Below are 15575 nucleotides of genomic sequence, written 5' to 3'. Positions count from 1 at the left end.
CCTAGAATCCGCCCTCACTTTTTTGGGTACCCCAGGTGTCTTATAATTTTCCTAAGCTTATGTTTCAGACTGGACCTTTCTTGGTCAAAACTTGTAGGTGCCTCGAAGGCTAGGGATCTTGAGCTTTGTTCGTTATGGGTAGCTATGCTTGAGGTTACCAGAGTACCTTCAAAGCTCTGCATTTCAGGGACCACCTGAGTCAAAACATTATTTCCACCAGTGGGTTCTTGTAGACCAGGGACACCCTTTATTAGGGGATCGGAGGTGATGGGCCAAGAAGCTTGAAGATATAAACAAGCATTTGCAATGCAATAGGTCTCGCAGCACATAAGTTTGAGGGTTGGTGTAGTCAATTATATTGCAACAGAAAGTGGTTTGCGTTGTAAAGGTATTTTTAATATATGCATTGGCATTTGTACAAATAAATAACATGCTAAGCAAAAGGCTCAATATAAATAACATGCAAAGCAAAAGGCTCAATATAAATACTTTAATTAAGACATAATATTAATAGTGTGTGAAAACAAAAAGAGAATATGCATTAAAAGTGTTATGTGTCTACATTTAAGAGGCCCTTCAATAAGCCAAGCAATATGCCTAAAGCCTCCATCGAGCCTAATAGCTGCAATCGTGTGTGGTAGAACGAACGTTGTTCAATGGATCGTATAATATGTAAGCAGCGCAAAAACAAAAGACGTAAGCAATGCAAAAACATGGCGTCACTTTTAAGTATACTTATTTTAAACGTGTGACAGAAAGTGCTAAACTAAGAAGAAGAGTTATAAGATGGTGCCAGCAACAGAAAAACTCCCTTTGTAGCTTTGAAATTCTGAACAATAAACATGCCCCCAGGGAAAACCTCGATAACATGGCCCTACGCTAACCCATTTGCTATTCATGAGGTGTTAACTAGAAAGAACAAATTGGAAATGGACGCATCTACATTATGCGCCTGTAGCTCGTCAGCACTTTTATCAAAGAAGCAACAATTTGTAAAACTGAAAGGGCATATAAAGGAAAACCAGCATTCTAATGCATGCACAACAACTAAAAAGCATTACTAAGTATTATTTCAAAAGCGCACAAAAAGTAGATGTGTGCACAATCCAAAAACACGGACTGCGCGTATATTTATGTTTTATACCGCACCGGTAGTAGTACAAAAATATAAGCTGCCAATAACACGCTTATTAAGAAGAAGGTAAGTTAACTGTGCATCACTAATACCCATGCACATAGATTGTATTGTAACCTATGCAACGCATCTAATTGTAAGCACCTCCATTGTCTGCCCGTAACTTGTTTGTTTGCTCCTTAACTTTCAGCCGTATAATTTGCAATACACTATGCGCACATTTTAATGTTTTACACCACACTAGTAATAGCAAAAAAGGGATAAACTGATAACGCTTTGTCTGCCCGTAAGTTGTTTGTTTGCTCTTCAACTTTCAGCCGTATAATTTATGAAACATTATGCGCACATTTTAATGTTTTAGACCGCACTAGTAATAGCAAAAAAGGTAACAAGGCGGAAGAGACGCGAGACGCCAGCGGCCAGTCGCGTGCACATCTCCTGTTGTTGTAGTGATCGGGAGAGTGCCGCCACGCTGCCCGCGGCGACCCGGAAGCTCTTGGAAGCTCTTGGCCGGCCGGCCAATCCGCTCGCGGCCGACCGGAAGTCCCGCCTCCTGATGTCCGTGAGGCGGCCTGCCGGCGCATGGAGCGCCCTGCCGGTCCTGGGTAGCCCGGGTCCCCAGGAGGGGGCCGGGGAGAAGGAGGACTGTGGCGCCTGTTGCGGGGCTCCTCTGACCTGAGGGAGCCCCGATTGAGAAGAGGAGACGCGCCGTGAGGAGCCCCGCCGGAAGAGCGCAGTCGGTCAGTGGGGCCCAGGGCTGATGTGAAGTCTGTGCGTGCCTGAAGAGGGGAGAGGGGGGGTGCGCGCGCTTGTATGTGCCTGTCTGCGTGTGTGTGTGTGCGCGCGCGTGTGCCTGTGCGTGCAGGGGATGGGGCCTGCCTGTGTGCGCGCCGTGTTTGCATGCAAGCCCTGCGGTCTGCGCAAGCGCGCTCGCTCCCGCGGTGAAATCCGACACTGGGAAAGCTCGTGACACTTTGATGTCCACTCTCCCAAATACGGATAGCATTAGTTGGCGAGCTGACAGCATTCATGCTTCGCATGAATGCTAACGTCAGCTCGCCCTAGGGCCATGGAGACCTCTAGTTCGAGGCCTAGATCTATGGAGAGCGCCCATTAAACCAAGAAGTGGGATACAATGTGCAAGTGTTAAGCCAGCTATGGAGTTAGTGTTACAATAAGTCAAATATTACATCCCCTCTGCGACCTGGGAAGCAATACAGCATAGTCTATTTCTGAATAAGGTAATTTTGAGGCAGAAAATGTTGCAGATGTGCTGCAACGGAGTCACTTACTACAGTAGAATTACAAAACACATCTAAAAGTTGGAAAATCTGTTTCAGAGGTTTGGGAGCAACAAGTGTGCCGATGTAATAGGCTGTGTTTGTACCCTCATTTAATGTAAATTCTGTTTACCCTTGAGACAAGCAAGCAAACTTGTCTTGAGCAGTTATTTGATTTCCATTTATGATGATCATATGAGCAGGTCAGCTGAGCAAAGAGGTGCAGAGCAGTACCCCAACCCCACTACATTGATTGACGGCTACCTGGACCGTTACTTTGACTTGCAGTGTCCTCGACTGGGGCCTAGTTGCCAAACTGGTACAAATGCAGATAGCACAGTCTGCCAGCTCAAAGGGATAGCAAGTCATGATTCTATTTATGCTTGATATAATAGTCAGATACTGGCTTGTGAAGGCGTTGAGGTTATGATTATAACATTCATTAATGCTGTCCTTTGTTACCAGACTCCCATCTTGATTAAAGACTGTGGCTCTCACTAGGATTGGCCAGATATCCCAATTTGTGCTGTGTCTCATGTCCCTGAATTACCTAGACTGCAAACACCAGACCTGGTAACGCTGTGTCCAAAAACTCTGGGCCCAGAGACACCATATGTGGTGCCTGCTCTGCACTCTCCCCTCACCTGCTCTGCCTACCCCTGTCCCTGACACCTGCCAGCCACACCACAAACCTCCATAAATTCCCCACCCCCATTTACCATCTGCTCCAAGCGAATTATAAATACGTCCAAGTTTGGGTCCCTTATTTCCCCTGGAAGCGGGAAAGACATGCAGCTTTGGGCCTGTTATTCCTAGGTCCATGTGTTAGTCCTTGTTCCATGGGAAATAACATATAAATCTGGGGAAACTAGCTGAAATCACAGATTAGAGTACACCCAATATCTGACACCTATATCCTGGGAACTCCCAATGAGTTTTGGGTGTGTTTTTCCAGCTATTGTGGTAGAAATTTCTTTCTGACACTGTTGATTTGGTGTTCTTGTTTTAATTGATGTTAATATAAATATTTGTTATCCTGAACAAGACTGTTCGTAAATTCTACTAGCTGAAACGCCATCGATCCTTTTGTTGTGTACGTTAAGAACATGCCATATCATGTATCTCAAAAACAGCCATTTGTTAGGTTCACAGTATTATATGGAAACAATTTTTATAAGGATGAGTTCTTTGTGTTAGGATAAACAGCAACTTGCTTGTTCTGAGTAAGGTGCATTTGAATTAGAGAAAGTCTTCAGTTATGATGTTGACTGATGAGATGACAGTATATAAGAACACATTTAACAAGAAATGTAGCAATGACTGAAGGGGTTGAATGGCAGATGGTGGAAGAGGGTGAGGTGATGCACGAGTACATCCCTGGAAGGCTCCTTCTTTAATCAAACCCCTCTTATTGGCTACTTGTCCCGTGTGTGAGTTTAAGAGTAGGTACATTTGGCATGCAGGTATATAGAGGCGTGCCCTGCAGCACAGGTGCCAATAGTGATGCTTAATAGTAAAGGAACCTGTGTTATCTCTTACAGAGCAGCAGTGACTGTCCACGGATAGTACCAGCGGTGCTGGACCCCACACCTTCTGGAGTTTTACAGGACATCACAGTGACACTTGCTAAGGCCGCCCCTTTCAAGGTAATGTATGGTATAGAGTCACTGCAGGTCTGGCTTCCATCATCTACCCCAAAATAATCAGTGTAGTGTTGAAAAGGGGAATGTAAATGTAAATGTAGTTGAGCTTATATAGCGCACAGCTACCCGCAGTGGGTTTCCCGGCGCTTGCTTAGGGAACCCGTCCTGGTACTCCCCTGTGAGATAGCAGGGTATCCACAAGGTGAAAGTCGGGCATCCCGCCGCGAGGGGCCGTTGTGGAGATTAAGCAAGCTATTGCCCAGAGTCGCAGAGTGTGAACCCGTGAGTCGAGGAGGCAACGGGGCGAGAATGATCGAGTCCGTGGAATTTTTAGTCCAAGACCCACCGAGGCGGGGAATTGAACCCTGGTCCAGGACCGATCTCAGCTTCCGGGTCTGCTGCCTCTAACCCCTGAGCCACACTTCTCCAATAAAACCTGTCACTTTTGCTGTGTGTTCAAAGACAGGTCTAATGGCAGGCTATGTCATCTGACAAATTGCTGTTTATTCTTTTTAAGTGGAGAGTGGTGTGTACTTTTTTTTCTGTAACTGTAAAGTTAGTGGCTTTTGCAAAACGAACTATCTGTAAAGGAACTGCACAGATATTTCAAAGTATATCAGCATTTAGAGACGTGAAGCACATTATTTTGTAATTCCGAATTGTGATGAAAACAATGATTTTAATAGGATCAAAATAGATCAAGATACCTTACTTGGTGATGTGCAAATACCAAACATTTTCAGAAGCCCAATTTCCACTCCTTATCCTTTGAATGGTACATAGTTTTATCAGTAAAACTGCATGTCAGTGGGAGTTTTGGGCAATTTTAATGGAGATTATGCTGTCAGAAAATGAGAGAGCGCTACCGCAGCATGCTTTAGTAATATGTTTGCAACAGTGGTCTTGAAAATGCTCCAGTACATACCTCACCGCAGCCGCTGGAACGGGCAAGGCTCATTTGCTATGCTTGTTCTTTGCGTGAGGCTTGGATTTTTCACAGTCCTATGACTTCAGAGATGTAACATTGATGGCAGCGGATGTATGACATTACAACGCATGCATTTACATCGCATGCCTTTATAACGCAAGTATTACAACGCAGTCCATTACAACGCATAGTGCTTTTGGGCGCTGGATGGTGAATAGTTTAATTTACTATTCCAACTCCAGTCCCCGTGGACACTAGGGAAGGTTATTGGATAGTAAATTAACCTATTCCCTATCCTAGAGCGCCCCCCAGAGCAATGCGTTGTAATAGTTTGCGTTGTTATGGTTGCGTTGTAAAGGCTCTGTGATGTAAAAGTTGCGTTGTAAGTGTTGTTCACCATGGCAGCACCCACACTCTGAAAATTGTTCCCGCTTAGTGGCCTGAGGGTCTTTGTGTGACTTTTCCACGGTTTATGGCCTCGGTGTTTATGTGTGACATTGCCATGCTTTCTGGCCTGAAGGTTTTTGGGTGATATTTACACGGTTTATTGCCTGAGGCTTATGTGTGACATTTCCATGCTTCTTGACCTGAGGGCTTATGTGTGACATTTCCACGGCTTATGGCCTGGGTGCTTATGTCAGGTCATCATTTACTATTTACTATGCTTTGAAAATTAATACAGTTATGTAATGAAAAATGTGTTGTGAAATGCACCGTTTTGGTCTTTCTTTTGTCACAAACTTTTCTTGGGAGGAAATCCCCCCAAGTCCCCCTAGCAGCCGTCAGGCTTGCTCGCTACGCACTGTATGGTGGCCGGGCTGACAAACTTATCCGATGCTGCTTTGGGTTCACCGTCCGGCCCTGAGTTCTATCATGGGAAAGGTTTATTTAGTAACCAAGACTGCTTGTGTTGTTTCCCACCTGCTTCTGTGGAACAGAAGTAAAAATATGTGCGCTGAATTGTTGTGTTTTCTTCTAATATGTATCTGTCAAATTTGGGTTGACCCATTGTCTGTGTGTCAGTGAGGGAGCATTGCAACGTACGTGCCTGCCCACGCAAAGGGATTTTGCAAGTCTACCTACCACAATAACCCTGATTTAAACAGTGGTGAATGGTGCATTTGACATAAAGCTCTCCCAACTATGGCCCTTATAAAGGTGTTGGTATCACTGCCGAGGGGAAGAGTGTACAGTACATGGGTTAGCAGACCTTCTTCTACTCTGTACCACACAGGTCTCAGGTATTACTTTCAGATACAGTGGTAATACAGTAAGTGAGAGACAGTGCTCCTCAGAACACTTTGAAATGAGGAATAATATTTGTATACCTTTGACTTCACCGTGTAACTGAATGTGAGCAAAGGTAGTTGAGGAGGTGTGATCTGGATGTGCGTTATTGGCTATCAGCATAGAGGCATTTTCTTTGAATCTCTGTGTCTCCACTATAGCAAATGCGTGTGATCCTGGACCAAAAATGTCCGTGCTATGCCTAATCTTATAGGAAGCATTTATAGCTGGCTCAGTACATGGTGTGAGGCAGGGCTTTAAGTGGGAAAAAAAACTGGGGGTGCTCTAAAAGGGGCCGGGCAAACCTCGAAGAGGTGTGGTCTATCTAAGTAGGGGCGTGGTCTAAATAAAGATAACTAGTGTAGCAGTACCCCTTGCTCTGTCCAGACGCCAGCTCTAGGACTCCTCAGAGCCCCCCGCCCCTTCTGTGTGGCAGCCCAGGATCAGAAATAAAGCAGAGATATCAAAATGTAGGCAGTTTCTCACACGAAGGGGTTTAAGCGGCTAAATGCTGCCACTTGAGTTACCATTGATCGACACAATGCTGCGATGAAAGCACACTACCAAAGAGTTGTGGGCACTCTAGTTGCACCTCTGATCGAGCTGGTGTGGGGATGCTAGGGGTAATGGGAGCACATTAGCTTGATTTGCTTAAGCAGTGCGCGTGCATGCTCACCTGAAACACCAACAAAAAACCGTGAGATCTGGTCACCCTACCTTTGACCTTTTAGGCTCGAAAATAGAGCCCTCTAGAGACCCCTTTCAAGGCCCCCCAAAAAAACTGGGGGTGCTCAGATCCCCACAGACCCCCCTCCACTTAAAGCCCTGGTGTGAGGTGTGCCAGCTGTTAGCCAAGCATTACGCAAAAGAGCACGCGTAATATGAAAGCTCGTGGGTCCCATTAGTGAACGGTTTGCAGCGGTCTTGTATTAATTGCCTTTCTTGACAGATCAAAGGCCTTATTTAGAGCTGGGCAGTAACAGAAAATTGCCAAGAATTGGCGGATTTCCCGATCACCACCTTATGAATCCCCAGTCTTATATATATTTCAGGATCACAGATTTCCCACCGGTGGTGCCACCATCCGTTCCTACTTCAGGACACCCTTTTTTGCCAGGCACACCCATAATCGACACAGGGCAGCTTTCCAACACTATGTTTGCCAGCTGTTTTCCTATTTAGTTCTTATGTAAGCACTATGGTGTTTCTGGAGAGGACAAGTGCAAATTGTCCCACACCTACTGAGAGACAACCGTGGGGGTGTAGCACAGGCCCCTGCGGAGCAGGGAGGCCCCCAACCTTTCAGGGGGCCCCAACCCTTCAAGTAGCCTCCATTCAGGTCAATTAATTTCTGTGGGATAGTAAAGACTCAGGGGATCCTCTTCACATTCTGCAGTTGGAGCATAATTTTGCGTTGCTTCAATGGACACCTCCTGAGGTGTCTGGGACGTCAGCTTTTTATTTTCCTGAAGAAAGACCCTTACTTTGGGCAGTTCAGTCTTTGAAGAATAAACATAAGGGGTGACACGTCCCACATGCCACCACTTTCTTTTCACCAAAGCATCTCACACAATGGAGACAAGAACCTCTTTGGCGATAAAACACCTTCTAACCAGTGCTTAATTTGTGCCGGTGTTTTCCGGTGCTCTGTACCAACACTTTTTTGTCAAAACCGACACATATTTAAGTCAGTGCACCACATGGTGGCTCGTTCAGTCGCTTAAAAGAACACATGAGCAAACTGTAACAATTAAATATCCGATTAAAATAATAACACCAGCGTGCTCAAGCCATTGTTACGGCTTTGAGTCAGGCTGTACAGTCCAAATTCTAACACTTGGAGTAGTGTAATGGCAAGTAGGTGTCGGTACTGGTATCTGGCAGTGCTGGTAGGGACCTGAAGTGGCACACGCAGCAGTGGCCTCCTGAGAAATAACTTGAGCCCTGGCACTTATTCTTGTACAGACTGCTGCCAACACTACTGCCAACCCAGAATACATTGGGTGGCAGTCCTGGCCCAGCAGCCCAACATCCTGACTTACAGCAGCCAACCATATCCAAACTGAGATCTCTGGTGTATTTAGTGGAATGAAGTATTTTCAGGCCCTATGAGACTCACCAGGAGAGCGAGGAGGGTTGGGAAAGGTGGGTTGTATATCAGTCACATTAAATGATGCATTGCTCTCAAAATAAACTTGGAGAGGACATTTTATTTTAGTTGTTGTAGATATTGTATTGTATTGTATTGTAATTGTATTTATGTAGCGCTTACTACCCCTGACGAGGCGTCGAATCGCTTTTTCGGCGAGGAGGACGCTTCTCCGGGACCCATAGAGGATTAGTCTTGAATTAGTATAGTGAAACATGCAAGTACATTTTAAGTGGTGGATAGGTTAGTCAGTTATTTGGATTTAGAATGATAGCAGAAGGATAGAGGAGGACAGAGGTTTGTATTTATATAGCGCTTGTTGACGCACGCTATTCAGGAAGCCTACAAAGGATTAGAGGTGAATTAATATGGTGAAATATGAAGCAATTTCAGTGGTGGATATTAGTCAGTTTCTTGGAGTGAGAAGGATAGCGGAGGGATAAAAGGGGAAGAAAGATTTGCATTCATATAGCACTTGTTACCCCTGATGGGTGTTGAAGCGCTTTTCTGGCGAGTAGCACGCCACTCCGGAACCCATAAAGGATTACTGTTGAAAATTAGTGTAGTAAAAAAATATGAAGTAATTTGGGTAGTGGATATGTTATTCAGTTATTTGGGTAGTATATTAGTATAGTTTAATATGGAATTTGAGAAGTGAACATGTTAGTCTATAATTTCGATTGAAAAGGATAGTGGAGAGATAAAAGAGTGAAAGATTTTTTTTTTAGGTCTTAGCAATAGGAGGAGGCTTTTGGATGAGTAAAAAGGAGTTTTGGAGGGGAGGACTCAGAGGAAAGAGTTTAGAAAGGTTTGTTTTAGGGGATCGGTATAGTAAAAGAGGTGTCAAATGATGCATACCTTACAATGTACAATGTTTCCATTGTTTCAGACTGTAGAAAAGTAATTTCTTAGTAGTGTTTGTGACTGGGCCGTAGCGTAAATTATTTTCATCTGACTCTGTAACAGATGCTTGTGAATGGGCATGGCAGCCAATTCTTTTCCACTGAATTTGCAGCGCATTTTTTTGTTTAAGCTTGTGATGGAGTTCTGCAGCTTATTAGCCTGCCAGAAAATGAAATTAAAAAAATGCCATGTTGACAGCTTTATAACACTCCAGTGACGTTTTCCGACCTGATGTTCGTTTCAGCTCACGTGCTGCTGGTTAAGTATGCAGGCACCTCTGCAGATGTGTGTGTGTTGGGGAGGGGGGTGGTTGTCACCATGTCAGATACGAATGACCTATTGAATGAAAGAAATTCAAAAATTGAATAAATAAAAGAAGGATTAATCAAAGTCAAAATTGAGTGGAATCCTCATTTTTCTAATGGAGGAGATAATTCTGTGTGCCCATGGGGATGCGACTAATGAATCATTAGAAGCACGTTTCATGTTACTTTAGACGTCACTGGTCGGAGGACGCCACTCGTGGAGCACCTTAAATAGTTGGTAGTTTAGAACTTTACAAAACTTTACTTTGGAAGAAGGCTGTGCACCTGAAGTAAACAAATTTATATAGAGTTACCACATGAGCACATTTTAAGAAGACACCCCTTTCCAGTCCTGGACTGTCCTTTTCTACATTGTATTCTGGTTTCATACTCCACTGCCTTCAATTGAACTAAACCAAGACTATATGTCCCAGAATGCACTGTTGTGTGAAAGGAAAGCCTAGGGCTTTGAATGAGGCGTCCCTGTGGCATGGAGTTGTATGGTAATCCTATGGCCCGGAAGCCTCCGGGTTTACCTAGAGTGCAGCCTGTCTCTGTGGTGACAATAGTGCAGGTTACCCTGTCCCAGTTGCAGGATTTCATGTTCCTTGGGTGTAGTGCTTGACCCCAAGAAGGACCGTCTTTAGGCCTGAAGATCACCAGTGAAGGAGACATTGGGCGACTCAGGGTCCTGGCCTTGGCCTGCCTGGGGAGGTCATTGCACTCAAAAGAACTCCCCACTTCCGGCAGGGAACTCAACCATCTCCAAGAGGCATCCATGGTGGTGCACGGCTTGAGAGGTACTGTGACCTGAGAATACTTTGGCAGCCTGCTCAGGAACCCAAATAGTTGATGCCTAATCTCCACTGACGATGGATAATGGTCCAGAAACACGTGTTCGGAGATGGCCAGTACAACTTTGTAATTACTCGAGAAAATCCTGCAAGCACACACGCTTGGTGAACTGCATTGACCACAATGCTCAGAGGCGACCCGCTGGGAGGTGAAGCAGTGTGATCCCACATTGGTTTCCTACATGATGGTGTTTAATTGGATTGTAGGGGGGATGTCACCGCAGGGCTGTGATCGACAGATGCTGCAAGGGCCCATCCAGAATGCTCGAGTCTCTGAGTGTTTATGTCTCTTTGGATTTTGGCACCCAATGCAAAGTGTCATTTTGACACAGACATTCTTCGGCCCAAGCCATGGGGCATGCTTACTGCTTCTAGGAATACTATGTTACACTCTGGACGGAAGTCTCCTGGGTAGTAGTCTAGTATTTTCTATTCGGTGCAACATTTCTACCTGGAGTAACCATGAGCTCGGCTGGATGATGCAAGAAGAAGGGCTCAGATCACTCTGATACAGGACCTGTAACACAAGAATCCGTTCCTGCGCTGTGCTTCATGTCACGTTTCTGATGTTTCTAAGCACTGTAAGTCATGGTTGCTCCTGTCGAAACATTATAGTTAATTTACTGGCCTCGGGGGTGAAAGAGGCTGGGTTGGTTTTGCTGGAATTCAAACCCCTGCCTTTCAGATCACAGCAGATGGTAGTGGTGAGTGTTTAACTCAACAGGCCCATCCTACCGGCCTCACCCCAGCACTGCGCCAGTTGGCACCACCAAGGCAGCTGAAATGACCTTGTTATTGCTAATTCGTTTTATGACAATGAACGATATGGCTGTAATGGGGAAAAACAAGAAGTGTCCACTTGTTAAAAAGAAAAAAGAATTCAAGGCAATAAACTACAAGAAGCCACTCGCGTCAATTAAATGTTCTACACAGAAATCCAGTGAAATTATAGGAACCCACATGAAAGCCTCTAAGGTCAGAAGAAACCATAATGCTTGTCACTATTTATTTATTTATTTATAAAGGGCCCAATATAATGCAGAGAATTGTGGGATCAAGAATATCCGTGGCTGCTCCCAAGGTTGCATAGTGGTAAACTGAGCGTTTGTACACACACTGGGTTCAGATGCTCTTTGCAGGGACAGCGATAGAAGACCAGGGGGAGAGAGGCATTATGGGATGTTGGAGAATCCCAATGCTTTACAAGGCAGGCTGTTCAATATGGTGAGGCAAGCCAGCAGACTTAGGCTGACATCTTGTGTGGCACCAAACAGCAGCAAATGCCCACAAAAATCGGTTTTGTTATAAGTATGGGGAGTGCTCCAGAAGCAAAATACCATTTTGCCTGGGGCGCTGAAAATCCTTGCACTCTTCAATCTTGATGCAGTAGGCTTGAGTTTTTTTAATTTATTCTTACACCTAGTAACACATTCAAGAAATGTGTTAGTCAACTCGCAAGATAAAACTATTGGGAATGAGGTTCTAAATACAGCACACCTTATAATCAAGAATTTTAGTCTTGGCTTAAATAATATGCCATCAGAATAGAAGTCTGGCTATTATACATAGCAGAAATAAGAACATAGTGTAATAGTTAGATGAAGAGGAATCCAGACAAATCAAAGTAACTTTAGAGAGAGTCCTCTTCAGATTTCATCAGTTCTTTCTTTATTAATGTTCATAATTTCATAAAAAAGATCTCCCAGCACGTAAATCGCCTCGCAGGATAACATTACCTCTATGTTTTTCAGCGTCAACCAACATTTGCGTGCAAATATTGAACATTTGCAGAAGTGATGTCTTTATCCTTCACTCATTCTTTTTCTCACTCTGATTTCCTCTCTCCCCGCCTCTCACTTCCTATCTTTCTGTTTCTCTTTCTTCCCTAGCTTAGGGTCTGATTACGAGTTTGGCGGTGCGGGGGCGGGCTGCCATGCCAGCTTCCAACTCCTCACCCCCAAACGTGTTGGCCCTCTGCCCTCCTGACTGGTTTAAGAGTTTTCTCATGGTCTGGCGGGTGGTGCTTTAGTGGTCCCAGGCAGTGAGCCTTAGAAAGGCTCCACAGTGGGAACACCAAAGCAAGTTCCTGCATGCCATGGACCGTTAAGTACATGTTGTGCAGGAACTGGGGGTGCATGTATACAGGGGGGCACATCATGTGCCCTTGTGGTATATAAATAAATAATACCGGATCTATTTTTGTCTAGGCATAGCAATAACAGATAGCTCAATAAATAAGAGTCAAGATTCGAGGTAGTAGGAGTTTGCAGGTTTATTACAGCATAAAGGACAGGAACAGGACAACCTGCATAGGAATAGGATGGCAGGGCCCGGCAGCTGCCGGGGCTGGATCTGGGATGAGTGCGCTAGCATTTAATAACAATACACAAGCATATATAGTAAAACAGTTGCATTACAGTACATATGATAGGCGGAGCAGTGGGTGGAGCAAAGGGTGTGACGCGTAGCAGTCGCGAAAGATAAGGGTGAAAGTAGGTGTAACAGGGCGTATACATAGACATGTGATGCAAACGTAACAGAATATGTCATGAATGGGGCGGAAACATGGAGGGGGCTACCTAAGGAGCCGGGACCTCTAACCTGATGGTGCGCGCAAACTGGCAATGACATGTTACTAGAAGAAACTGGGGGCTACGAACTCTGTGCTAGGAGCAGAGACTGAAGTCTGGAGAGTCAGGGCGACATGTACCTAAGCAGTATCTAGTATCTGATGTTTAGAGAACATGTTGATAGAATCCAAAAGCTATCGGGATAAAGGCTAACAGACTCTAAGACTGGAGCATGCATTATTCTACATGTAGTGCGTGATGAAGAATATTAAATGACCATTAATACAGTATTTCTCTTACATGGAGACGTAAAGGCTAGACAATGACGGAAACTATTGATGCGATTCAGTAGCTTAGGAATGCAGAGAAGGAGGGCTGGACTGATAACTAGAATCATAACATACTCTTGGCAGACTCAGAGGCAGAGCCAGGCTGAGCCGGGCACTGTGAGGCAGGAAGTAAGTGAAGGGTCAGGGATACAGGTGGGGGCTGTATCGCTCCTCAGCGAGGGCTCATTAGACAGGAGCTGAATCTGGTGTCCGGGCCCTTTTGAGGCCTAGAAACGGGGACTTTACAATGAAATAACGTGCACACTGAGAAACGTGGCAACGTAGCTTTACATAGGCCTGATATTCGTAGTATTCACGAGAACTGGAAATTGACATACTAGAGATGGACACAACTATAATTGCGTTTTTAATCGAACATGGGGAATACATATGCATATTAATCATGCACAGATAACATATGATGGAGGACGCGTAGGGACACAGAACATGGCAAAATTTACTTTTCCACATTCCCTCCTTGTCACTACGTTTCCATCAGGAAACATCAATATTCATGATACCATCTATCATTTCATACAGTATCATTTGCTCGTCTCGAATTTTCTTGGAACGGGATTTAGAACGGGGCTTGGGACTAGGAATACAAGAGGTAGCACAAATGCCGCAAATCGCAGGGCCACATTGTATACAGAGGCAGCAACTGAATATGATCGCTACTGTAATACCTAGAAAGGACAATACTTTCCATCCCCAGGCGGAAATTATATTCCAGAACCAACCGGACCATGTCCAGGTGCCTGGATCTTGGTGTAACAGATGGGCAATTTTATGGAGTCTGGTTATAGCTGAATAAACAGACGGCGTGTTATTAGGAATGAAAATGCAGCAACTAGATCCGATGACTCTACATGCCCCGCCCCTATCGGCCAGTATGACGTCAAGGACGAGACGATTTTGCAAAACGAAAAATCTCATAGCAGATTGCTCTTCGGTTATGTTACCTAGAGCAGAGGCAGTCTCATTCACTACTGCTTCAAGGGTTCTTGTTAACCTACGGATTAGCTTACTATTCTGGATAGGTCCTATAAAGAAGAAGAAACCTCTATTGAAATCTGTATACTGTTCTAGAGCAGTTTCAGTATAATCGACAATTGGGGACTCAATCTCCCTTCTATGTCTAATGTGTACTAGATGTGTGTTTCTGTGATAATCAGATGGGGCTAGGAAAACAGGTGGCAGTAGGAAGGCAATGTAACAGGTTCCCTCCCAATCGAGGGGCAGACGAACATATGCGGTTTGACCACAAATAAAATAAGAATGACGTGAAGCTTTGAAAATAGATTTCCCACTGTCACTATACTTGACAATAGTAGTACAGTCGCTATGTCCTACATGTACGGAACCATTATTTCGGACACATAATTCGCCTTTGACTGGTAATATGGAAATAGCAGGTAAGTCTGGAGTGGAATCAGACTGGACATTCAGGACCATGAAATTCGAAGAATAATTACCTAAGTTGTAAACTTCATTTTCTAGATCTAAACCTGTTCTGTGGGGGAGACCTTGCTTGTCTGGGAAACATGTACTGTTAAGAAAAGACATATCTGTTGAGGATGACGTTAACGTGGACCATGCTCCACACGAACCATTATGTGAAAATGGATAAGGAAAGAGTGGCAGAACTCCCTTCGGTGTCTGGAAAGGGGGGAGTCGACCACACACCCAACAATTAGTGGCATTGCTGGTCTGGTGTGAATAATGTAACATGCGGATAAAAGAATTGTTACGCATAGCGAGGCGATAAGAGAATTCATGAGGAGGCAGATCACTAAACGTGTGCTCTACTGTAACATTAGAAGACTTATTTACATGAGAAACTGGAAAATACAGATAAAATGCATAACTGGTGCAGGAAATCATAATGCTGAGAAATAAAACGAAACTTAGAACAATGATACATCGTATTGAGTTTTGACTAACTCTCTCACTATGGGGGTCTATTTTATACATGTCAGAAACCGGTCTAACCGTTTCACCTAGGGGAGGACTTAGACAATCAAACTGGCTGACTTATTTTACTAGACCTTAACTTTTTCTTATACTCCTGTTGCGGAGTTGTCTCTAACAGGGAGGGTGCAATATCATTGTCTTTTGCGGGACAGTCCTTAAGAATAGTACTTTTGCAGTCCTTTAAATCCTCGGATATGTTCTTTGAAACTGGTTTCAAT

At 44.5% G+C, this 15575-nt stretch overlaps 1 protein-coding gene across 1 annotated transcript in view; it reads left to right on the top strand.

Moving 5' to 3' along the window:
* PLXND1 (plexin D1) overlaps positions 1-15575 on the top strand; it is a 383087-nt gene that overhangs the window by 142214 nt on the left and 225298 nt on the right. Inside the window, exon 9 of the mRNA XM_078661693.1 lies at positions 3957-4061. Within this exon, the coding sequence (XP_078517819.1) occupies positions 3957-4061 (105 nt within the window). The remainder of the gene's footprint in view (positions 1-3956; positions 4062-15575) is intronic.

Source organism: Lissotriton helveticus, chromosome 9 (genome assembly GCF_964261635.1).
Source record: "Lissotriton helveticus chromosome 9, aLisHel1.1, whole genome shotgun sequence".
NCBI classification, from domain to species: Eukaryota; Metazoa; Chordata; class Amphibia; order Caudata; family Salamandridae; genus Lissotriton; species Lissotriton helveticus.
The sequence above is the reverse complement of the archived record's forward strand: the minus strand, read 5'-3'. Positions and strand labels throughout refer to the sequence as shown.